General features: G+C 40.0%; 1 protein-coding gene across 7 annotated transcripts in view; it reads right to left on the reverse strand.

Annotated features, from left to right (window-relative positions):
* Window positions 1-25,773, reverse strand: part of LOC129859158 (dipeptidyl aminopeptidase-like protein 6) — a 344,660-nt gene that overhangs the window by 55,272 nt on the left and 263,615 nt on the right. For all 7 annotated transcript variants that reach the window (XM_055928573.1, XM_055928575.1, XM_055928574.1 and 4 more), the window contains one exon: window positions 1,840-1,938. In XM_055928573.1, coding sequence (XP_055784548.1) covers window positions 1,840-1,938 — 99 coding nt within the window. The remainder of the gene's footprint in view (window positions 1-1,839; window positions 1,939-25,773) is intronic.

The raw sequence follows: 25,773 nt of genomic DNA on the forward strand, positions 1-25,773 counted from the left end.
TTATTCATGGGTTGCATGTTTTGTCAAAATATTGTTTTGAACATTAGTTTTGGACTGATGCCAGACTGAGCATTCTACTCAATGCATCGTCAATGAGCGCTAATGAAGATTTCATCAAAAGTGCATTACAGTGGCTTGGAAATACAATGACATTCAAAAGGAGGCAAATAATTAGTAGGAAAAACTTTTGTCATTTTGATGTCACCAGATTAACTTTAGATGCAGTATAACGTTAGATAGCTAGCTAAGATTGAGGGGAGGCCACAGGATTTTTGCTTGCTAACGTTAGCATTGCTGGCTATTTTTGACAAACTTTGTTAGCTAATGACAACATTGGCATCTGTCTAAAGTAATTTTGACGACATAATAATGCTGGAAAAGTTGTTTCCTAATAAATATTTGACTACTTTGGCAATGTCATTGTATTTCCAGGAAATATAGTGTAATTTAGACTAACAGTAGTTAGCATCCGTCCAGAATGACTGGGCTTCTCACCACTTTAGGGCACCACTATGGCGCCGCTGATAGAGGATGGCTTGAGAACGTTCATAACAATGGCATGACGCAACCGAGTGACGGAGGTGCAACCTATTAATAGATTGTGATGAAACAAGGTTACTGTTATAGATTGTGATGAAACAAGGTTACTTTTATAGATTACTGGGATAAACTTGTGTTTAGTAAGGCTGCTAGATCAGAGGCAGTAGGGATGACCAGGGATGTTCTCTTGATAAGTGCGTGAATGGACAATTTTCCTGTCCTGCTTAAGCATTCAAAATGTAACTTTGGGTGTCAGGGAAAATGTATGGAGTAAAAAGTAGATTATTTTCATTAGGAATGTACTGAAGTAAAAGTAAAAGTTGTCAAAAATATAAATAGTGGAGTATAGATACCCCAAAAAACGACTTAAGTGGTACTTTAAAGTAATTTTACTTAAGTACTTTACACCACTGGATTACTGTTAAAGATTGTGATAAAACAAGGCCGCAGGGGTATTCAAATCGCAACACCATGAGTAGCTTGTGCTGTCTGAATTCATAATGAACTCAGCTTATATTGCCATAAAATACCCCCAAAAGGATTTGGACTTATCAGCGACAGGAGGACTGAGCACATGTATTGGGAATCTCTAACTCTGCTTTTGAATCATTTGAGTTGGTCAGATCACCCATAGTATCACCCCTCTGTATATAACAGAGCACCAGTCAGGGCTCCTTACTAACGTTGATTCAACACAGTAACATATATTATTACAGCATGGTTGTTAACATTTAGAGATGAGCTGGTGTATTCGATTCACTGATCTGAGAGTGGTAAAACCACCCCTATCAAGATAGTGAGATGAGCCATTTCACATGACATTGATTCAACACACACTTATTACACTGTGTTTGCTAACATCTAAAGATGAGCTGATTCACTGGATGGGCAATGAGATCATTAGTGCAGAAGGTGTTGTTAGTCGAACAAAGGGCTCAATCGATGTTATTCACACCGTTGCAATAATGATTCCAAATCGATGCTAACAGTGTAGTAAGTGGAAGTGTTCTATTCAATTCAATGGAACTCAGTGTTGAAACTTTCCTGATGTTTAGTTAAACCTATACATCGACCAACTGAAAACAGAGTTCCTACTATATAGTCACAATTGCCTTAGTTATTTGACTGCCAACCCCAACAGATTCTTCAAAATGTGTCTTAAACTCAGGTTAATTAGCATAACTTTACCTTTTGGTGGGAAATGTATAACCCTGTTTGAATGTCCACAGTGAATACATGACATATCACCCATATGGATGTCTCATGACTACCCCTCTACGACATCAATAGAGTACTCACTGTTGATCCACTTGGCCTCAGGGTCGTGAACCTTGAAGTTCTTCCTGAAGATGTCCCCCACGGTCAGTTTCCCCTTGAGGGCCAAGCTGTCATCCTCGCCTGCAAAGGAACAAGTGAAAACACATTTTAAATACATTTTTATCTATTTACAATTTTGAACACTATCAATTCCAACTAAATAATAGCAGAGGGTCATTTCACCATGAATGCATATTTACTTGAATTAATTACAGAAATACAACACACAACTGAGGAAGCCATTTGGGGGAAAGTCAGCATATTGTTATTTGTGTCAGTGTCTCGATGGTAGTACAGGCCAGACACAACAGTTGTATCCTAACATGCTGCTTTACGGTCAGGCCTCAAGCCAAGCAAGCTCATTATCTGCCTGAGACGACTATGTGGAGACCATAAAGTTATACACACCAGAAGGGGTTACATCCGATCTCTCCTCTAGTGGTAATAATTATCTTTCCTCTAGTGTTTATAACTCTTTTTCCTCAAGTGTTTATAACTATTTCTTTTAGTGTTTATAACTCTTTCCTCTAGTGTTCATAACTATCTTTCCTCTAGTGTTTACAATGCTTTCCGTGAGTGTTTATAACTATCTTTCCTTTAGTGTTAACAACTTTTTCCTCTAGTGTTTATAACAACCTTTCCTCTAGTGTTGTTAACTATCTTTCCTCTAGTGTTTATAACTATCTTTCCTTTAGTGTTAACAACTTTTTCCTCTAGTGTTTATAACAACCTTTCCTCTAGTGTTGTTAACTATCTTTCCTCTAGTGTTTATAACTATCTTTCCTTTAGTGTTAACAACTTTTTCCTCTAGTGTTTAACAACCTTTCCTCTAGTGTTGTTAACTATCTTCACTCTAGTGTTTATAACAACCTTTCCTCTAGTGTTGTTTACTATCTTTCCTCTAGTGTTTATAACTATATTTCCTCTAGTGTTAATAACTATATTTCCTCTAGTGTTTATAACTCTTTTTCCTCAAGTGTTTATAACTCCTTCCTTTAGCATTTATAACTCCTTCCTCTAGTGTTCATTACTACCTTTCCTCTAGTGTTTATAACTATCTTTCCTCAAGTGTTTATAACTCCTTCCTTTAGCGTTCATAACTCCTTCCTCTAGTGTTCATAACTACCTTTTCTCTAGTGTTGATAATGCTTTCCTCTAGTGTTTGTAACTATGTTTCCTCCAGTGTTGATAATTTTTCCTCTAGTGTTTATAACGCACCATTCTTCTAGTGTTTATAACCATCTTTCTTCTAGTTTTTTTAAACTATCTTTCCTCAAGTGTTTATAACTATTTCCTCAAATGTTTATAACTATATTTCTTTGAGAGTTTTTTAAAACTATTTCCTCTAGTGTTAATAACTATCTTTACTCTAGTGTTTATAACTATCTTTCCTCCAGTGTTTGAAACCATCCATCCTCCAGTGTTTAAAACCATCTTTCCTCTAGTGTTTATAACCATCTTTACTCTGTTTATAACCATCTTTAACTCTGTTTATAACCATCTTTACTCTTGTGTTTATAACCATCTTTCCTCTCGTGTTTATAACGGTTTCCATTAGTGTTTAACGTTTTCCTCTAGTGTTATAACCATCTTTCCTCTAGTGTTTATAACTATCTTTGCTCTCATGTTTATAACCATCTTTCCTCTCATGTTTATTACCATCTTTCCTCTCATGTTTATAACCATCTTTCCTCTAGTGTTTATAACCATCTTTCCTCTAGTGTTTATAACCATCTTTCCTCTAGTGTTTATAACCATCTTTCCTCTAGTGTTTATAACGGTTTCCATTAGTGTTTAACGTTTTCCTCTAGTGTTTATAACCATCTTTCCTCTAGTGTTTATAACTATCTTTGCTCTCATGTTTATAACCATATTTCCTCTAGTGTTTATAACCATCTTTCCTCTAGTGTTTATAACTATCTTTGCTCTCATGTTTATAACCATCTTTCCTCTAGTGTTTATAACCATCTTTCCTCTAGTGTTTATAACTATCTTTGCTCTCATGTTTATAACCATCTTTCCTCTAGTGTTTATAACTACCTTTCCTCTAGTGTTTATAACTTTTTCCTTTAATGTTTATAACACTTGTGTTTATAACTTCTTAAGGCTGAGATCGGGTGAGATCCCGTTAATGGGATCGACTTGAGAACAGCCAGTGAAAGTGCAGGGCGCCAAATTCAAACAACAGAAATCTCATAATTAAAATTCCTCAAACATACAAGTATTATACACCATTTTAAAGATACACTTGTTGTTAATCCCACCACAGTGTACAATTTCAAAAAGGCTTTACGACGAAAGCACACCATCTGATTATGTTAGGTCAGTGCCTAGTCACAGAAAAACACAGCCATTTTTCCAGCCAAAGAGAGGAGTCACAAAAAGCAGAAATAGAGATAAAATTAATCACTAACCTTTGATGATCTTCATCAGATGACACTCATAGGACTCCATGTTACACAATACATGTATGTTTTGTTCGATAAAGTTCATATTTATATCCAAAAATCTTAGTTTACATTGGTGCGTTATGTTCAGTAATGTTTTGCCTCCAAAACATCCGGTGATTTTGCAGAGAGCCACATCAATTTACAGAAATACTCATCATAAATGTTGATGAAAATACAAGTGTTATGCATGGAACTTTAAATAAACTTCTCCTTAAACCTCTAACGCCTCCCTAACCCGGATCCGGGATCCCCCCCATCACAAAAGCTGACTAGCATAGCCTAGCCTAAAGTTACAGGGATATCATAAAATAAAATGTTCATGAAATCACAAGTCCAAGACACCAAATGAAAGATACAGATCTTGTGATTCAAGCCATCATCTCTGATTTTTAAAAGGTTTTACAGTGAAGACACAATATGTAAATCTATTAGCTAACCACGTTAGCAAAAGACAACAATTTTCTTACTCCACCATTTTCTTACTGCCTCAGTAGCTATCACAAATTCGACCAAATAAAGATATAAATAGCCACTAACCAAGAAACAAACCTCATCAGATGACAGTCTGATAACATATTTATTGTATAGCATAGGTTTTGTTAGAAAAATGTGCATATTTCAGGTAGAAATCATAGTTTACAATTGCAGCCCCCATTACAACTATCACTAAAATGACTAGAATAACTACAGAGACCATCGTGTATTAGCTAATTACTCATCATAAAACATTTCTTAAAAATACACAGCGTACAGCAGATGAAAGACACAGATCATGTGAATATAGCCAATATGTCAGATTTTCTAAGTGTTTTACAGCGAAAACACAATATAGCGTTATCTTAGCTTAGCACAATAGTCAGTCACACGGCAGCATTGATTCAAGGCAAAAATAGCAATAACGTTATAAACCACCAAACGCTATTAATTTTTTCACTAACCTTCTCAGAATTCTTCAGATGACAGTCCTGTAACATCATATTACACAATGCATATAGTTTGTTCGAAAATGTGCATATTTAGCCGCACAATTCGTGGTTACACAACGTGTTTAGTGGGCAAAAAATCAAGCAATCTGTCCGGCGCCATTTTGGAAAGGCACGTAATCTTATCGAAAACTATTCATAAACTTGACAAAAAAAATACAGGTTGGACAGCAATTGAAAGAAAAATGAGTTCTTAATGCAATCGCTGAATTACATTTTTTAAATTAACCTTACTGCGCAATACTGGGTACAATACAGGGTGCGATAGCGCAACGCTACACGGAAAATAATGGCGTCTAATACATTTTTCTTTTTCAACAGAACAACGTTTTATCAGCATAAATAGTACTTACTATTAGCTGAACTCCCATCAGAATCTTGGGGAAGGTGTCCGTTGGCCAAAAGAATCGTTGCTGGGTTGGAGAATGTTTCCCTCGACGTTGCAATTAGCAGTACAGAATGGCATTCGAGAGAGAGACACCCACGTTTCTACAGCGCCATGGAAATAAATACCTGAAAATCGCAATATACTGACCTAAACTGGTATAATTCGGTTCAAAATAACAAGATTATGATGTCTTTAAACCCTATAGCGAATAAAAACAGAGCCGGATACATCTAGGAGCTAAAACCAGACGTTCTAAAAAGACATGCCAAGACCCTCTTTGCGTCAGCGCGAAGTCCCAAAAGGTCGGACACCTCGGTTCCAATCAATTTATAAACTTTGGGAACTACGTAGAGACGTCATTTCAACTCTCCCTATTCGCTAACAGCCAGGGGAAGGCGTATGCAGTGCATCTCAACCAATAGAAGACAGGCAAAGTTAAAGACAGGTCTCAAAGCAGATGATAAAATTTCCCATTCTCACACAGACATAGGAAAAGTGCTCTAAGTCGAGTTCTGTTTCACTTACAGACATAATTCCAACGGTTTTAGAAACTAGAGAGTGTTTTCTATCCAATAGTAAGAATAATATGCATATTGTACGAGCAAGAATTGAGTAGGAGGCCGTTTACATTGGATACACATTTGTGCTATGTCGAAATAGCACCCCCCTATTGGCAAGAAGTTTTAATGCAACCGCTGTGTCAGATTTCATCTTTTTTTTATGGAAAAAGCACACCATGCAATAATCTGAGTACGGCGCTCAGACACAAAAACAAGCCATACAGGTACCCGCCATGTTGTGGAGTCAACAGAAGTCAGAAATAGCATTATAAATATTCACTTACCTTTGATGATCTTCATCAGAATGCACTCCCTGGAATCCCAGTTCCACAATAAAAGTTTGTTTTGTTCGATAAAGTCCATAATTTATGTCCAAATACCTCCTTTTTGATTGCGCGTTAAGTTCAAATATCCAAATTCACGACGCGCAGGCACACTTAGTCCAGACGAAAAGTCAAAGAATTGCATTACAGTTCGCAGAAACATGTCAAACGATGTAAAGAATCAATCTTTAGGATGTTTTTAACATAAATCTTCAATAATGTTTCAACCGGAGAATTCCCTTGTCTTTAGAAAGGAGATGGAATGCAGCTACCTCTCACGGGGGCGCGCCTGAGTGAGCTCATGGAACTCTGCCAGACACCTGGTTGAAACAGTTCTCATTCCCTCATCCTTCACAGTAGAAGCCTGAAACAAGGTTCTAAAGACTGTTGACATCTAGTGGAAGCATTAGGAAGTGCAATATGACCCCATAGACCAGGGGTGTCAAACTCATTCCACGGAGGGCCTAGTGTCTGCAGGTTTTTGGTTTTTCCTTTCAATAAAGCCCTAGACAACCAGGTGTGGGGAGTTCCTAACTAATTAGTGATGTTAATTCATCAATCAAGTACAAGGGAGGAGCGAAAACCCGCAGACACTCGGCCCCCCGTGGAATGAGTTTGACACCTGTGCCATAGACACTGTATATTCGATAGGCAATGACTTGAAAAACTACAAACCTCAGATTTCCCACTTCCTGGTTGGATTTTTTCTCAGGTTTTTGCCTGCCATATGAGTTCTGTTATACATCATTCAAACAATTTTAGAAACTTCAGAGTGTTTTCTATCCAAATCTACTAATTATATGCTTAGCTTCTGGGCCTGAGTAGCAGGCAGTTTACTCTGGGCACCTTATTCATCCAAGCTACTCAATACTGCCCCCAGCCATAAGAAGATAACCATCTTTCCTCTAGTGTTCATAACTATCTTTGCTCTCATGTTTATAACTATCTTTCCTCTCATGTTTCTAACCATCTTTCCTCTCATGTTTCTAACCATCTTTCCTCTCATGTTTCTAACCATCTTTCCTCTAGTGTTTCTAACCATCTTTCCTCTCATGTTTCTAACCATCTTTCCTCTAGTGTTTCTAACCATCTTTCCTCTAGTGTTTATAACTATGTTTCCACTAGTGCGTGTAACTATCTTTCCTCTAGTGTTTATAACTATCTTTCCTCTGGTGTTTATAACCATCTTTCATCTAGTGTTTATAACCATCTTTACTCGTGTTTCTAACCATCTTTCATCCAGTGTTTATAACCATCTTCACTCTAGTGTTTATAACCATCTTTCCTCTAGTGCTTATAACTCTTTCCTCTAGTGTTTATAACTATCTTTCCTCTAGTGTTTATAACTATCTTTCATTAAGTGTTTATAACCATCTTTCCTCTAGTGTTCATAACTATCTTTCCTGTAGTGTTTTTAATTATATTTCCTCTAGTGTTTGAAACCATCTTTCTGCTAGTGTTGATAACTATCTTTCCTCTGGTGGTTTTAAGGCCAGGCACCACAGGCAAAAATTGTGATTTTGCTTCCATCGGTCTATTTTCAGATTTTGGGATATTTTGCAACCATAACTTCCCTACTTTCATAAAATGTACAAATAAAAAGGCAATAATGTATAGAAATACTGTAACGACCCTGGATTTATAAGCATAATACTTTACAATACTGTATTTGTATAATTTTAAATCAACTCCGTCAACTACACCTACCATAAATGTCGTTCTTGATAGCATGTTTTATGTAGAACTTCAACCACAATTTTTTTTAAACTCTCCATGTTGAATCATATATCATTCAAAAGCTTGTTTTCCGGAGCATATCGTTAGCTAGTCCATACATGGCTATATCCTTTGTAGAAGTAGTGCTTCGTGCTGAAAGAGTAGTAATTTCGTGACATCCGATTGGTTACTGGCATTTAAAGGCCCTTTCCGGCAACCCGATTGGTTAAAATGCCTCACGTGCTGCGCAGCACTTCCCTGTTTGAAAATATCTCCCGCGAAGAATCAACGTAAAGAGAGACAAAATGAGAAAATCTCGAAGAATATACCTACAGTATGTGCATAAAAATAGACGACCTCAGTTAGCCAATGCGAGAAAAGCAGTGAATGACAGAAACAATTTCCCTGATCCGTCGATCGAGGCAGTGGCAGTACAGGTAGAGGAGGAATAGGAGGTAGCCCGCAGCAGCGCATTGAGACGCAAATTAGTTGAGATGAAGATGACAACTAGCAGCGATCAACCAGACAGCAGCCAGACAACAGTGGCTTTTATTCCACGTCTCAAATAAACCAACTTGTACATGATTTGAAGTGTCTAAACACTGGACTGAATATCACCATAGACTTCATCAACCAGTGATTCTGTAATTCTGTCATGATAGAATGTGCAGACTGTGAAGGTGATCGTGATGCATTTAGGAGGAGTGTTTACATTTCATCCATGCTGCAGGAGTGCTCCAGGGGAGATGTGGCATTTGATTTAAATGTGAGGATGGTTCTTCTAGCCCATAAACTTGGTTATGCAGCGCTAAAGAAAATAAGCAAAGTCCTAGGGATTCCTTCCTTGCGTCTCAGCTCATATCAGAGACATGAGAGGAGAATGAAGGGAAATAAAAAGGGAGAGTGGCCCATTATTGCCAGGTGACTTGCTGTGTATGTATTCAAAGTTAATAAAACAGAGTGATAGGAAAACATAACTATATGAGACTCACATAGGCCTACAGTCTCATTGGGCTGTAGCCAAATGTGATTAGTGAGAAATTAGCTTTACATAAAGTAAATACATGCTCGTTTGCTAATATTTAGTCCTGCAGTTATGTCTGTAATGTCGAAAGACATAAGTACTCCCCCCCCACCCCCACTTTAGTTGCAGAGATTCAGAGAGGGCTGCAGTCAATGGGGAGCCCTGCAAAGATAATTAGAAGAGCATACGTAGATATAGACCCAGACATAGCAGAGATGCTGAAGGAGGATGAGGATGCCATCATAGACATTCATGTATCCTTCGATGGCACTTGGCTCAAGAGAGGATTCACTTCCAACTACGGGATAGGTGTGTGCATTGGTGCTGGTACCAGTGAGCCATAGAAAATGGTAAAGATCTACCCTGTCACAAAAACCTTGGAGGCCATACATTTTTTAATATTGAGGTTGCACAGAAAATGGTACCTGTATATCATAGGGTGTCAAATGATAACGTCCTCAAAAGAATGTAGCACGGAGGAACCCAGAATGCAAATTAATGTCTGAACTCTGTAATATGGTCGTGATGCCCCAAAACGGTCTTCGTGGTCAAAAGCCGCATTGATGGAGCAGCCAGTATGGCAGCCACATTCAATGAGGGAGCCACTGCTATAACAAATGTTATGAACAAATTGTTGATTGATAGCACTTTGGTGACACTGGAGCAATCAGAGATTGTGAGAGTTGTGAGAGCTGATGCTGCTTCAATGGAGTGTGCCAAGCGTAGGTGCAGGTCCCATGACACATTCAAGAAAGTAAAGCGTCACCAGCAACAGCTCAAAGAGGGCCTTACATTTGGGGCAGGCATAGCTGATTACTGTTCTGCACATTTCAACAGCCATTCAAAATTCTTGTATGTGACAAATTGAGCAAAGTGATATGAGAATTTGCCCAAAACTGCATATTTGGCCAACAGACCAGTATTCAAAGCATTTGCTCTATTGCTTGAAACAAATGTATTAAACGTGCTAATGTATTTGTAAAAGGTAGATTTGATGTTTATTTTTCAGTTTACAAGTGATATATGAACAAGAGTTTAATTCCTGTGACATAAATGGTCATATTTATGGAACGTACATTTTAATTGCATTAGCCTATCTTCATCAGCCATTTTCTCAAAATGACATGTGTTTATAACCATCTTTCCTCTAGTGTTTATAACCATCTTTCCTCTAGTGTTTATAACCATCTTTCCTCTAGTGTTGATAACCATCTTTCCTCTAGTGTTAATAACTATCTTTCCTCTAGTGTTTATAACCATCTTTCCTCCAGTGTTTATAACCATCTTTCCTCTAGTGTTTATAACCATCTTTCCTCTAGTGTTTATAACCATCTTTCCTCTCATGTTGATAACCATCTTTCCTCTCATGTTGATAACCATCTTTCCTCTAGTGTTTATAACCATCTTTCCTCTCATGTTGATAACCATCTTTCCTCTAGTGTTTATAATGCCATCTTTCATCTAGTGTTTATAACCATCTTTCCTCTAGTGTTTATAACCATCTTTCCTCTCATGTTGATAACCATCTTTCCTCTAGTGTTTATAACTATCTTTGCTCTCATGTTTATAACCATCTTTCCTCTAGTGTTTATAACCATCTTTCCTCTCATGTTTATAACCATCTTTCCTCTAGTGTTTATAACCATCTTTCCTCTAGTGTTTATAACCATCTTTCCTCTCATGTTGATAACCATCTTTCCTCTAGTGTTTATAACTATCTTTCCTCCAGTGTTGATAACCATCTTTCCACTAGTGCTTATATCTACATTTCGACTGGTGCTTTTAACTATGTGTCCTCTAGTGTGTATAACTCTTTGCTCTAGTGTTCATAACTATCTTTCCTCTAGTGTTTATAATGCTATCTTTCCTCTAGTGTTTATAATGCTATCTTTCCTATAGTGTTTATAATGCTATCTTTCCTCTAGTGTTTATAATGCTATCTTTCCTCTAGTGTTTATAATGCTATCTTTCCTCTAGTGTTTATAACGCTATCTTTCCTCTAGTGTTTATAACGCTATCTTTCCTCTAGTGCTTATAACTATTTTTCCTCTAGTGTTTATAACCCCATCTTTCCTCTAGTGTTTATAATGCTATCTTTCCTCTAGTGCTTATAACTATCTTCCCTCTAGTGTTTATAACCATCTTTCCTCTAGTGTTTATAACCATCTTTCCTCTAGTGTTTATAACCATCTTTCTTCTAGTGTTTATAACCATCTTTCCTCTAGTCTTTATAACTATCTTTCCTCTAGTCTTTATAACCATCTTTCCTCTAGTGTTTATAATGCCATTTTTCCTCTAGTGTTTATAATGCTATCTTTCCTCTAGTGCTTATAACTATCTTCCCTCTAGTGTTTATAACCATCTTTCCTCTAGTGTATATAACTATCTTTCCTCTAGTGTTTATAACTATCTTTCCTCTAGTGTTTATAACCATCTTTCATCTAGTCTTTATAACTATCTTTCCTCTAGTGTTTATAACTATCTTTCCTCTAGTGTTGTTAACCATCTTTCCTCTAGTGTTGTTAACCATCTTTCCTCTAGTGTTGTTTACTATCTTTCCTCTAGTGTTGTTTACTATCTTTCCTCTAGTGTTGTTAACTATATTTCCTCTAGTGTTTATAACTCTTTCATTTATTGTTCTTAACTATCTTTCCTCTAGTGTTTATAACAATCGTTCCTCTAGTGTTGTTAACTATCTTTCCTCTAGTGTTTATAACTATCTTTCCTTTAGTGTTTATAACTATCTTTCCTCTAGTGTTCATAACTCTATGTTGGAGGACAAGAAGCACCAATGGGTGCTGCATTCCTCTATATGGCATCTTTATATGATGTCATTGAGCCTTCCTTTGTACAACACATGCGGTGAAGATACACGCTCAAATAAGGGGAGCTGTGAATAAGGTTTATGGGGGAAAACTCAATGGGTGTTACTAGTGACACGTCCAGATCTATTCCCTTCAGTGACAATGCTATTCAAAACACTGACAAAACAAGACGAAATACATGAGTATTTTCAACACATTGTGATCTGCAATTACATCTTCACCACTTCTCTTTACACTGTCCTGTCAGGGTGATGTACTATACTTCTCAAGAAATTAATATTAAGACTAAAGCCTTCTAGGCTCTGGTTAAGATCAGTAGATGATCTGATCAGTTCAATGGTCTGTTGTATTTACACTAGATGTCTGGGGTAGCCGAATTAATTTCCTCAAAATTCAAACCATATGATCTGATCGCATGACCTCTCCGTCTGCAGTGCGACTCTTTTTCAGATATTCATATCAGGGCTGAAAAAAGAGCCAAAATTGGTACTCAGCACTCTATTGTACCTCTAATCACTCTGACATCAATGCAAATGTGATCGAAAATCAAATCAAACACTTCATGAGAGCCCATGAGCTCATGTTATGCAACATTTCTATAGGCTATTGTCATGACTGTCCATGAGAATCCAAATAGGTCAGATCAGGTTTGCAATGAATAACTTCAATCAAACCCCCTCTCACCATAGAAGGGGGGGGGGGGGGAGACTAGTGGGATGTTAACAACTCATGCTCTGTTGAAAATAAAGAGAGAAGATACAGGCTTGTGCTCTCAAGATTCACCAAAGGATTTATTTTTATTTTTTATTTAACCTTTGTTTAGCTAGGCAAGTCAGTTAATAACAAATTCTTATTTACAGTGATGGCCTAGGAACAGTGGGTAAACTGCCTTGTTAACTTCTCTAGGATAGGGGGCAGCATTTTCACTTTTGGATAAGTAGCGTGCCCAATTTCAACTTCCTTCTACTCATCCCCAGAATATAAGATATGCATATTATTAGTAGATTTGGATAGAAAACACTCTTAAGTTTCTAAAACTGTTTGAATCATGTATGAGAGTATAACAGAACTTATGTAGCAGGCAAAACCTTTAGGTCACTGTCTGTTCAATGAGTTTTCATTGGGATACTAGATTTCTAATCAACCTGTTTGTAGTTCCTACCGCTTCCACTGGATGTCACCAGTCGTTGGAAATTGGTTGAGGTTATTCCTTTGTGCAATGAAGAAGTACAGCCATCTGGAATCAGTGTAACGTTATGTGTACTGTTTGAGAGTTGCGCAAGGCTAGAAAAGTAGCGTTAGTTTGTTGTACTCCTGTATTGAAAACAGATAGACCCATCTTCAATTTGATCGATTATTAACGTTTAAAAATATCTAAAGTTGTATTACAAAAACATATTGGAGTGCCAACAAAAGAAGCTCGTCAAAGGTAAGGCATGATTTATATTTTCTTTCTGCGTTTTGTGTTGCACCTGCAGGGTTGAAATATGCTACACTCTCTTTGTTTACTGTTGTGCTATCATCAGATAATAGCATCTTATGCTTTCGCTGAAAAGCCTTTTTGAAATCTGACATGTTGGCTGGATTCACAACGAGTGTAGCTTTAATTTGGTATCTTACATGTGTGATTTAATGAAAGTTTGATTTTATATAATTTTTTTTGAATTTGGCGCTCTACATTTCCCCTGGCTACTGGCCAAGTGGGACGCGTCCCACATATCCCAGAGAGGTTAAGGGGTAGAACAGATTTTTACCTTGTCAGCTTGGGGATTCGATCGAGCAACCTTTCGGTTACTGGCCCAAGGCTCTAACCACTAGGCTATCTGCCAGAATGTTCTTTGTTCCAACAAACTTTTTCCAGCTGAAATTCTAACAACGAATACTGGAACAATATTTCTAACATAGAACTAATGTAATTTTCTTAGTTATTTTGTGACGTCATTAAAAATGTTATAAAGGAAATACTGTAACTTGGAAAGTATACCGACTACATATACGAAGTGTCCATACTCTGCGTTGTGCATGTAATATGAAAAATGATGAGTGTTTTTGTTAAGAGAGGGATGTGATTTGAGAAGCTGTAAGAGAGATTTTTTTTAAATAACTTTGCACAGTGAGTAATCACCACACCGAGTGAGGTCAGAGAGCGTGTCCGCCTGTCGGATCTGCCCCTTTTGAGAAAAATGCATGAATTATGTGTTAAGAAAAAACACATTAGACCAGAAAGACATGAAGCTGCAGCTGCACGTTTAAAGTGGTTTGAACTTTGAATCTCAACACGAGGTAGAGACGATAAACTCATCTGCCGGACAATCACTGGTACGGCTGATTAGCTGTCCTATGTAAAGTATCTTCGAAAGTGAATTTAAGTAGGACCATCCTGTTACTCTGCTCAAACCGTCGATATGACTGGCTAGCCTATCTTCAAAGAAGCCTCTTCAAGAGAGAATGGAAGGAAAGAGAGATCGCCGGCGAACCCAGGCATTTCACGTAAATACATTCATGATTTCTTACTCAAAGCGGGCGGCGGTTTTTGTGCATATGGTTACTGTGACACGACTCCAGCTACCCTAGTCATAGACTGTTCTCTCTGCTACCGTACGGCAAGTGGTACCGGAGCACCAAGTCTAGGTCCAAAAGGCTTCTTAATGCAATAACCGATTTGTTTTATTTGGTTTCCATAGCGGAGATATTCACTCACTTGGAGAGAATAAGGAGGTGGTCTGTAGATGAGGGAATTGTAGCTAAACCTTGGAGGGAATATTTACAGTAGTGACTCTTCTACTGCAGGACATGGACATCTGATGAAGACCAATGTAATGCATATGAAAGGTCATAGGACAAATTAAATGTTTAAAGGAATCATCAAATATTGCTTTTAGAATTCACTTAATCAAACAAGCGTTTTGAGGTCAGTTTATTGCTGAGTGAAGTGACACTAAGTTTGAAGCAACCTGAGACAAAATCATATTTTCGGTACCAAAACCCCATCACTTGATGCTCTCGCACAGGTTGCAATAATAGAAGCAATCTTTTCTGCCCTTTTATTACATAGAAGTACTACTTCAGAACAGATAACAATGTTAGGTCAGAAAACCTCAACCTTTCTTTATTGTGTCCAAAGGCAAAGTCAGAGAAAAGTGCATTTGAAGATAAAATTGTAAATCCATTTAAGCTGTTCCCCTGGGTTTTTAAAGTAACGGCGTTCGGCGCTAAACGCTAACCTTGTTTGGCCAAGACAGTTAGAATTATTTTCTAGTCTTGAATCTGTGCTAGCATGCCGAGCTCTGGAGCCCCACCGTGTGCGGAGCTGGGGGAGAGATGAGGCGAAGAGATGAAGAAGGAGATGAAACCAGCATGGGGTCTGGCTACCCGTTGGGAATGGCCTATTAAATATGCTTGGGCTTTTTTCCGTTACTGGTTCAATCATATCTTTCCTCCACCATCCACCCCCTCCCTACCTGCAATGAGATAAATATTAATATGTTCTGCATCTTAAATTCACAAGCGTGCTGGAGCTTAATAGCTATTTAAGACGTGTGCAAGAGTGATGTGAGTGTGGCGCCATGAAGGTGTGCATGGGAATGTAGGAGGGTGAGAGAGGTGGAAAAGGCACACCGAGAAGGTTATTATTTTTTGCCATAAATCTTGTTCTGGAGGCAACTCTGCAGAGTGTTCCTAAAATCAGATTTTAAACCTAACCCTAAAATCATTTTTGTTTTCCAGATTTTTTACAATATAGCCAATTTTGACTTTGCAGATGGCCCATTTAGCGGAAATCGCTCAGTTCCACCTTCAGGACAAGACCCATCTCAATAAACGTCAACCTTCAGAGAAAAGCATGTACACAGATAAATATTCATTGTCATCGTGGTCATTCAACACATGCATACTTTCACAAATGAAAAGATTACACACACACACACACACACACACACACACACACACACACACACACACACACACACACACACACACACACACACACACACACACACACACACACACACACACACACACACACACACACACACACACACACAGGGCTGGGTCTGAGGACAATTGTTCATACAGAGTCTCTTATGTCACATCTTTCCCTGTTCCCTTGGTGATAATGTCCGTGTTCAGAAATGAGTCTTTCCTCCCTTGTTTCCTGGAGGTAAACACAGATCTATAAGTGACTGTATAGATGAAAGCAAGGTTATCACCCTCTTACTGTCACTTTAAAAAAAAAAGTCTCCCCAATTTCTAGGTATCCAATTGATAGTTACGGTCTTGTCCCATCGTAGCAACTCTCGTACGGACTCAGGAGAGGCGAAGGTCGAGAGCCGTGCGTCCTCCGAAACACAACCCAGCCGAGCCGCACTGCTTCTTGAAACAATGCTCGCTTAACCCAGAAGCCAGCCGCACCAATGTGTCAGAGGAAACACCCGTACACCTGGCGACCATGTCAGCGTGCATTGCGCCTGGCCCGCCACAGGAGTCGCTAGAGCGTGATGGGACAAGAACATCCCTGCCGGCCAAACCCTCCCCTAACCTGGACGACGCTGGGCCAATTGTGTGCCGCCCCATGGGTCTCCCGGTTGCGGCCGGCTGCGACAGAGCCTGGACTCGAACAAGGATCTCTAGTGGCACAGCTAGCACTACGATGCAGAGCCTTAGACCACTGTGCTACTCGGGAGGCCCCTACTGACACAAATATAATCAATTAAAATCATTGATTACTTCAAGAAAGGTAGAGAGGAAGGATGCATTGCTGAATTATTTGAACAAGGCCAGTCCCTTCACCAAGACAGCTCACGGGAGGTTCCGAGACAATCTACACGAGTCCTCTCAAAGGATCACCACGCAAGCAGTCACAACCAATGTGTTGTGGCCGCCTGTCGCGCCCAATTTGAACACAAGACTCTGTGCCACACATGTTCCCTCTCCGGGGATTTCAGAAGCAAATTGCCTTATTAACACACACCAACGCGCAGTCACACCAACACAAAAGTGGTCCCTGTAACCCAATCATACTGCATCTGTGTTGGAATGTACATGGATTGGATGTTTGTAAAAATGTTACATAAATTGTATGTTGTGTATGTCAATGTGTGTGCATTTGTGAGCGTGTGTGTGTGTCTGTGTGTGCATCTACTTAAGACTGGAGGTCTGTTGAGATTTGAGTTCCTAATTGTGTTACATTTTTTACAAGCCATATCAGCTTTCCTTTATCAGGAACTATAACCTGCAGCCATATTAATATAAAAAAATGATATGACAAAGTTATATAATTATATATTATGAGCGTCAATCTCTTACAGATAAGACCAAAAATGAACAGGAAATAAAAACAAACAGTAGGCAACTGAAACCACATAAAACCCATGTATTTTCCTCCTCCAAACATCCAGAAATAACACTTTCTTAGAATTCTAGCCAGCCTGCCACTTGAGTTCTGTATGATTGCAGGGGTCAGTGTACAGTGACAGAAGTACCTATTCTAGGCCAGTAACTGCCTTTCCCAGGAAGAGCTGGAGACAAGGGGTATACAAGAGCAGCAGCTCCAATGACTGGATGGGTCTATTTTCTCCTCTGACGACCTCAATGAGCTGTCAGCATGTCAGTTAATCAGTCAGAATGTCAGCCAGTCAGTCAGCATGTCAGCCAGTCAGTCAGCATATCAGCCAGTCAGTCAGTCAGCATGTCACTCCTCAGTCACAGAAATACTCCAACCCCGAAAGACAGTGGAGAAACCTTGACCCACTTGTATTGACGTTAGGAGCATGTGCCATCCCTGTGGTACAGATCGATCTGTGACTTGTCATTGTGAGTGAAGAGGGAAGTTAAGGTTGTGAAAACAAAGTGCTTGTCAGGAGCCAGTGTTTTTACCCTGATGTTTGGCGGGGGAAACATGTATCAACAAACTTCTGTTCGTGAGTGGGAGAAGACCTGCCATCTCAATGCATAACCACATTCATCCTCCTTTACTGTAACTCTGGGGTACAGATGGATCAGTTGTCTTGTTTAAATGACTATTTTCTGCAATGAGCAGTACAGAATAGTTTCAGAATAGCAAGGGGCGTGTTACCAGGTGGAAGCAGTGATTTTGCTGCAGGATCTATTTGCACAACTGAACTACAGGTTGTGCAGTATGTTCAGGGAATTGGACTCCCATCTCAGAAACATAATCCTTAAAAAATACACCACACTCAGTCAAAGCAATGTATTGGTCTTCAAGGAATCACTTTAAATAATTGGAGAAAGCCAGATGAAGAACAGAAGTGCAGAATCACTCAGCCCCATCATCCGCTATTTGTTTTGGGTTGTCGTGCATAGCTAATTAATCCACAAAGTTTCCTAAAGCCTATTTTTATTAACCAAGGGATTTTTTATAATACCATTTGATCAAATAGCCCTCCAAACGCCCAGGAATGGGCAGTCTGTGAGAGCCCAGTGGGATTCCGTTTGTGAAAAGACTTGGACCATAAACGCGAGTTCTGCTTGGGCACACTGTAGGAGTTGTGAGGGAGGCGGGGGAGGATTTAGGGAGGGATGCAAGCTGGAGATGCCACCTGTCCAGTCTCCACAGCCCCTTCGGACTCCCACTGTCCCTCTCTGTTCCAGAAGGCAGGCCAGTACTGGCAACCCAAATGGACAGAGGGTGTGAGGGAGTCTGAGACTAGAAAAGGCAAAGGCAGAGGGGAACAGTTTGTGCCAGAATATGGTTTAGCACTGCCAACTCCAGACACATTGCCCCAGACGGCGTTCGATCCCCGGATACTCCATGAAGCCTGTCACTTTCACCTCTACATTTCACCCCTCACAGCAGTTTCAAAAATACAGCTCTTAAAATATGAGAGGAAGAGGAGGAGAACAGTTCACAACTACAGTAGGTGCTGACAAGGTGTGAGACCCTTTGGCATCTGGTACAGTACAGTACTCTAGTGCTGCAGCTTAAGTTGGTCTATTGTACTCCATCTACCACTGGGTAGTTCACTACAGATTCAGTTGCCTGTAAACTACTATGGATTGAGAATTGTGCTAATGAAAGCTTGAATGTCTTCTGTGCTTTATGCCTTTCACGGTAAGCCATATAACTCATGCTCATAACTCATTTCTCTTCGAAACAGTTGGTTTGGTGGGCCCATTCATCGGCTGAAAAATATTGAGAGGGATATTGAAAAACTATAGTATATTTTAGGATGCTAAATCAAGGTTTCAAAAAGTCCAGATAAAACTGCTAGGAAATACAGTATGCCCACATGTTGACTGTAAAGACTCCACCAGTAGAAGTAATTAAAAGAACACAGCAGCCCTACATGGTAATGAGTGTTAGTGATTAACAATGTGATTAGCCAGTTCCACATGGGATTTGACATCCAAATGAACATATTTTATCAAAGCTAAATTACAGATTCGAAACACTGAATATACACTATAGTGAAACGTGGGGGGAAGGCTACCTGTTTTGATTATGAAAATATAATAATAGACAGGAAAAATTACAGTTATCCATTTTCTTCACAAGATTAAGAAAATGACAAGGATCTGGTTGAATGTCAAAAGTTATTTTTAATCGACTTCAAGCAAAACATTCAAAAGCAAAGTTGCAGTCATTTTCTTGACCTGATCCCATTCCAGGGGGAACTATTTGTAATAATTACCAGTCATGTCAATACTTAACCAAGGAAAACTGATTATTGTCTCAGAAACTTGGTTATACCTCCAATATATTGGCAGTTATAGTGATATGGCTTCTATATATAAAAGCACTTCAAGGGGCTCCATGAGCTAAAAAAAAGATGGCCTATTGATTTGCTTTTCATGTAAATCTTCCCAAACAGATCTTAAAGGTCATTCTGACTGTTAGAGAAGCTAAGAGTGGCTTCAGAAGAAAGACCAGGGAGTCCAGGTCTATGGAAAATATATGTGCGCCTTCTGCGAATGTCACCGCTTATTTTAATTTTTTCTTTATTTCACCTTTATTTAACCAGGTAGGCAAGTTGAGAACAAGTTCTCATTTACAATTGCGACCTGGCCAAGATAAAGCAAAGCAGTTCGACACATACAACAACAGAGTTACACATGGAGTAAAACAAACATACAGTCAATAATACAGTAGGAAAATAAGTCTTTATACAATGTGAGCAAATGAGGTGAGATAAGGGAGTTAAGGCAAAAAAAGGCCATGATGGCGAAGTAAATACAATATAGCAATTAAAACACTGGAATGGTAGATTTGCAGTGGAAGAATGTGCAAAGTAGAAATAGAAATAATGGGGTGCAAAGGAGCAAAATAAGTAAATAAATACAGTAGGGGAAGAGGTAGTTGTTTGGGCTAAATTATAGATGGGCTATGTACAGGTGCTGTAATCTGTGAGCTGTTCTGACAGCTGGTGCTTAAAGCTAGTGAGGTAGATAAGTGTTTCCAGTTTCAGACATTTTTGTAGTTTGTTCCAGTCATTGGCAGCAGAGAACTGGAAGGAGAGGCGGCCAAAGGAGGAATTGGTTTTGGGGGTGACCAGAGAGATATACCTGCTGGAGCGCGTGCTACAGGTGGGTGCTGCTATGGTAAACAGCGAGCTGAGATAAGGGGGGACTTTACCTAGCAGGGTCTTGTAGATGACCTGGAGCCAGTGGGTTTGGCAACGAGTATGAAGCGAGGGCCAGCCAACGAGGGCGTACAGGTCGTAGTGGTGGGTAGTATATGGATTATTGGTGACAAAACAGATGGCACTGTGATAGACTGCATCCAATTTATTGAGTAGAGTATTGGAGGCTATTTTGTAAATGACATCGCCGAAGTCGAGGATCGCTAGTATGGTCAGTTTTACGAGGGTATGTTTGGCAGCATGAGTGAAGGATGCTTTGTTGTGAAATAGGAAGCCAATTCTAGTTTTAACTTTGGATTGGAGATGTTTGATGTGAGTCTGGAAGGAGAGTTTACAGTCTAACCAGACACCTAGCTATTTGTAGTTGTCCACATATTCTAAGTCAGAACCGTCCAGAGTAGTGATGCTGGACGGGCGGGCAGGTGCAGGCAGCGATCGGTTGAATAGCATGCATTTACTTTTACTTGTATTTAAGAGCAGTTGGAGGCCACGGAAGGAGAGTTGTATGGCATTGAAGCTCGTCTGGAGGGTTGTTAACACAGTGTCCAAAGAAGGGCCAGAAGTATACAGAATGGTGTCGTCTGCATAGAGGTGGATCAGAGACTCACCAGCAGCAAGAGCGACATCATTGATGTATACAGAGAAGAGAGTCGGCCCAATAATTTAACCCTGTGGCACCCCCATAGAGACTGCCAGAGGCCCGGACAACAGGCCCTCCGATTTGACACACTGAACTCTATCTGAGAAGCAGTTGGTGAACCAGGCGAGGCAATCATTTGAGAAACCAAGGCTATCGAGTCTGCCGATGAGGATGTGGTGATTGACAGAGTCGAAAGCCTTGGCCAGGTCAATGAATACGGCTGCACAGTATTGTTTCTTATCGATGGCGGTTAAGATATCGTTTAGGACCTTGAGCGTGGCTGAGGTGCACCCATGACCAGCTCTGAAACCAGATTGCATAGCGGAGAAGGTGCGGTGGGATTCGAAATGGCCGGTAATCTGTTTGTTGACTTGGCTTTCGAAGACCTTAGAAAGGCAGGGTAGGATAGATATAGGTCTGTAGCAGTTTGCGTCAAGAGTGTCCCCCCCCTTTGAAGAGGGGGATGACCGCAGCTGCTTTCCAATCTTTGGGAATATCAGACGACACGAAAGAGAGGGTGAGCAGGCTAGTAATAGGGGTTGCAACAATTTCGGGAGATCATTTTAGAAAGAAAGGGTCCAAATTGTCTAGCCCAGCTGATTTGTAGGGGTCCAGATTTTGCAGCTCTTTCAGAACATCAGCTGACTGGATTTGGGAGAAGGAGAAATGGGGAAGGCTTGGGCGAGTTTTTGTGGGAGGTTGCAGTGCTGTTGCCCGGGGTAGGGGTAGCCAGGTGGAAAGCATTGTCAGCCGTAGAAAAATGCTTATTGAAATTCTCAATTATAGTGGATTTATATGTGGTGACAGAGTTTCCTATCCTCAGTGCAGTGGGCAGCTGGGAGGAGGTGTTCATATTCTCCATGGACTTTACAGTGTCCCAGAACTTTTTTGAGTTTGTGTTGCAGGAAGCAAATTTCTGCTTGAAAAAGCTAGCCTTGGCTTTTCTAACTGCCTGTGTATATTGGTTTCTAACTTCCCTGAAAAGTTGCATATCACGGGGGCTGTTCAATGCTAATGCCGAACGCCATAGGATGTTTTTGTGTTGGTTAAGGGCAGTGTAACGGCAGCCTTCCCTCTCTTCACTATAAGAGAGGGTGAAACAGGGATCGGACCAACACGCAGCGTAGCCAGTGCTCAACATGTTTAATTAAACAAAAACAGTGAACACTTACAATGAACAAAATAACAAAATGTGGCAAACCGAAACAGTCCTATCTGGTGCAGAATACAAACACAGAGACAGGAAACAACCACCCACAATCCCCAACACAAAACAAGCCACCTATATATGATTCTCAATCAGGGACAACGATTGACAGCTGTCTCTGATTGAGAACCATATTAGGCTGGACACAGAAACAGACTAACTAGACACACAACATAGAATTCCCACCCAGCTCACGTCCTGACCAACACTAAACAAGCAAAACACATAAGAACTCTGGTCAGGACGTTACAGGCAGTCAGGTCTGGAGAGATCCATGGGCTTTATCTGTTCCTGGTTCTAAATTTCTTGAATGGGGCATGCTTATTTAACTTCTTTGGGGTACCCCCGCTTCTTCTCAATTTCCGCCTAAAGACATACCCTAATCTAACTGCCTGTAGCTCAGGCCCAGGAGCAAGGATAATTCATATTCTTGGTATCATTTGAAAGGAAACACTCTGAATTTTATGGAAATGTGAATTGAATGTAGGAGAATATAACACAATAGATCTGGTAGAAGAAAATACAAGGAATTAAACATACGTTTTCTGTTTTTTATTGTTGCTGCATCATCTTTCAAATGACCAAGAACAGCCAAACATACAGATAGGATGCTGTGGATAATTTGAATGAAGAACATAAGATGGCAACAATAGCTGAGCAAAGTTTTAGACAGATAACTTCAAAAATGAGCGAGCTACATGACATTGAGCATGAAGTCACGCAGGTGTCCCACACAAATGTACCCAAATGTACCCAAGTGGCCGAATTGGTACAGTGATACATTTTGAAGGAAATAACTATATACAAAATACATAAATGCTATTCTAACACACACCAACAAAATAAATATATATATATATATTCATATATGAAAATAATAATAAAATAAATAAATAATAATAAGCAAACAAATAACAAGGGTAACTATTTACACATTTTCTATTTATAATATTGTATTTTTTATAAATAAATAAATAGATAAATATTGTGAAGACCCTCAGTCCTCTACACAATATTGTGCTGCTGGTGCCATGGCCCATAGCAGTCTCTTTCTGCTGTAAAGCAGAGGCTTACTGAACAGGTGGTGCAGGTGATGGGGCATTTCCTGTGACAAAGGGCACAACGTCTCCTCCCCACTGGGCCCTTTTTGCCCTGAGGCACATTCATGCCTGCAGAGATGAATCTGGGCAGGTGAACACCACTGGTTGACGGAGCAGAAGGTGCTGCAGTGGACTTGCTGTAGCTAGCAAGCTCTTGGATGAGCAGCTCCCTGAAGGCTAGCTGTGAGATGGGGGGCTGTCTCTATCAATTTCCTCTATAATTTGGGTTAAATCTGTATACCTAGACTTTGTTTTAGCTTTTCCTGATTTATTCACCATAATTTAAATATATACACTTGTTGAAAATGCTATTGAATATGTACTACGATGCGTAACACTCGTGGCTCCGTCAAGTAGGATTTGCAATGGCGAATGAACCTCTTTTACGCCAGAGTTTACGACAAAGGCTGGTCTTCAAACATATAACCATTACATATTGTCGTTTACCTCAGCTCATTGGCTATCCTCAAAGCTAGATTTCAAGATGATCAGTGGTCATTGGGCCAAAATACAGTCAATCAACGATAGACCGGTCCTACCATTGGTGCGCAATGAGGTCATTGATTGGTGTCTTCAAATGGGTTTGTTTCGGTCAATACGTCCCGGGAAAAGAGCCATCATGTATGGTTGTGTTAGTAACAACCAGAGGATTGCAATGAAACCAACCATGACTGGATAAACATTTGTTTAGTGTGTGTAATTACCATGAATGCTTCGTCCAAAGTTGAATGAGAGGGAAATCACAACGCAACCGGTTTACAAATGTTTCGTGTTAGGCTATAAAAATGTATTTTATCAAACAAAACGAACATTCACTGTGCAGTTAGGACACTTGGCATTGCCACCAGAGGAAGATCTTCAATGGTAAGCGATTTATTTTATTGTTATTTCTGACTTTTGTGACGCTAATGCTTGGTTGGAAAATGCTAGTAATACTTGTGTATGTGGGGCGCCGTCCTCAGAAAATCGCATATTTGCTTTTGCAGTAAACCTTTTTGAAATCTGACACAGCGGCTGGATTAATAAGACGTTCATCTTTTAAATGATGTAAGATACATGTATTTACAAGAATGTTTAATGCAACGAATGGTGTATTTAAAATGTTAGCTCTCTGCAGTTTCACCGGATGTTGGCCTGGTGGGACGTTAGCGTCTCACCTACCCTAGAGAAGTTAAGATGGTGAGGAAGGCATTTAAAAAAAAAAACAGGCATCCTCTACTGACGGGATGAGGTCAATATCCTTCCAGGATACCCGGGCCAGGTCGATTAGAAAGGCCTGCTCGCTGAAATGTTTCAGGGAGCGTTTGACAGTGATGAGTGGAGGTCGTTTGACCGCTGACCCATTACGGCTGCAGGCAATGAGGCAGTGATCGCTGAGATCTTGGTTGAAAACAGCAGACGTGTATTTAGAGGGCAAGTTGGTTAAGATGATATCTATGAGGGTGCCCGTGTTTACGGCTTTGGGGTGGTACCTGGTAGGTTCATTGATAATTTGTGTGAGATTGAGGGCATCAAGCTTAGATTGTAGGATGGCTGTGGTGTTAAGCATGTCCCAGTTTAGGTCACCTAGCAGCACGAGCTCTGAAGATAGATGGGGGGCAATCAGTTCACATATGGTGTCCAGAGCACAGCTGGCGGCAGAGGGTGGTCTATAGCAGGCGGCAACGGCGAGAGACCTGTTTATAGAGAGGTGAAAATGTTGTAGTTGGGGATGGAGATTTCAGAATTTTTGGTGGTCTTCCTAAGCCAGGATTCAGACACGGCTAGGACATCCGGGTTGGCAGAGTGTGCTAAAGCAGTGAATAAAACAAACTTAGGGAGGATGCTTCTAATGTTAACATGCATGAAACCAAGGCTATTACGGTTACAGAAGTCATCAAAAGAGAGCGCCTGGGGAATAGAAGTGGAGCTAGGCACTGCAGGGCCTGGATTCACCTCTACATCACCAGAGGAACAGAGGAGGAGTAGGACAAGGGTACGGCTAAAATCTATGAGAATTGGTCGTCTAGGATGTCTGGAACAGAGAGTAAAAGGAGCAGGTTTCTGGGGGCGATAAAAGAGCTTCAAGGTATAATGTACAGACAAAGATATGGTAGGATGTGA

Source organism: Salvelinus fontinalis, chromosome 7 (genome assembly GCF_029448725.1).
Source record: "Salvelinus fontinalis isolate EN_2023a chromosome 7, ASM2944872v1, whole genome shotgun sequence".
NCBI lineage: Eukaryota > Metazoa > Chordata > Actinopteri > Salmoniformes > Salmonidae > Salvelinus > Salvelinus fontinalis.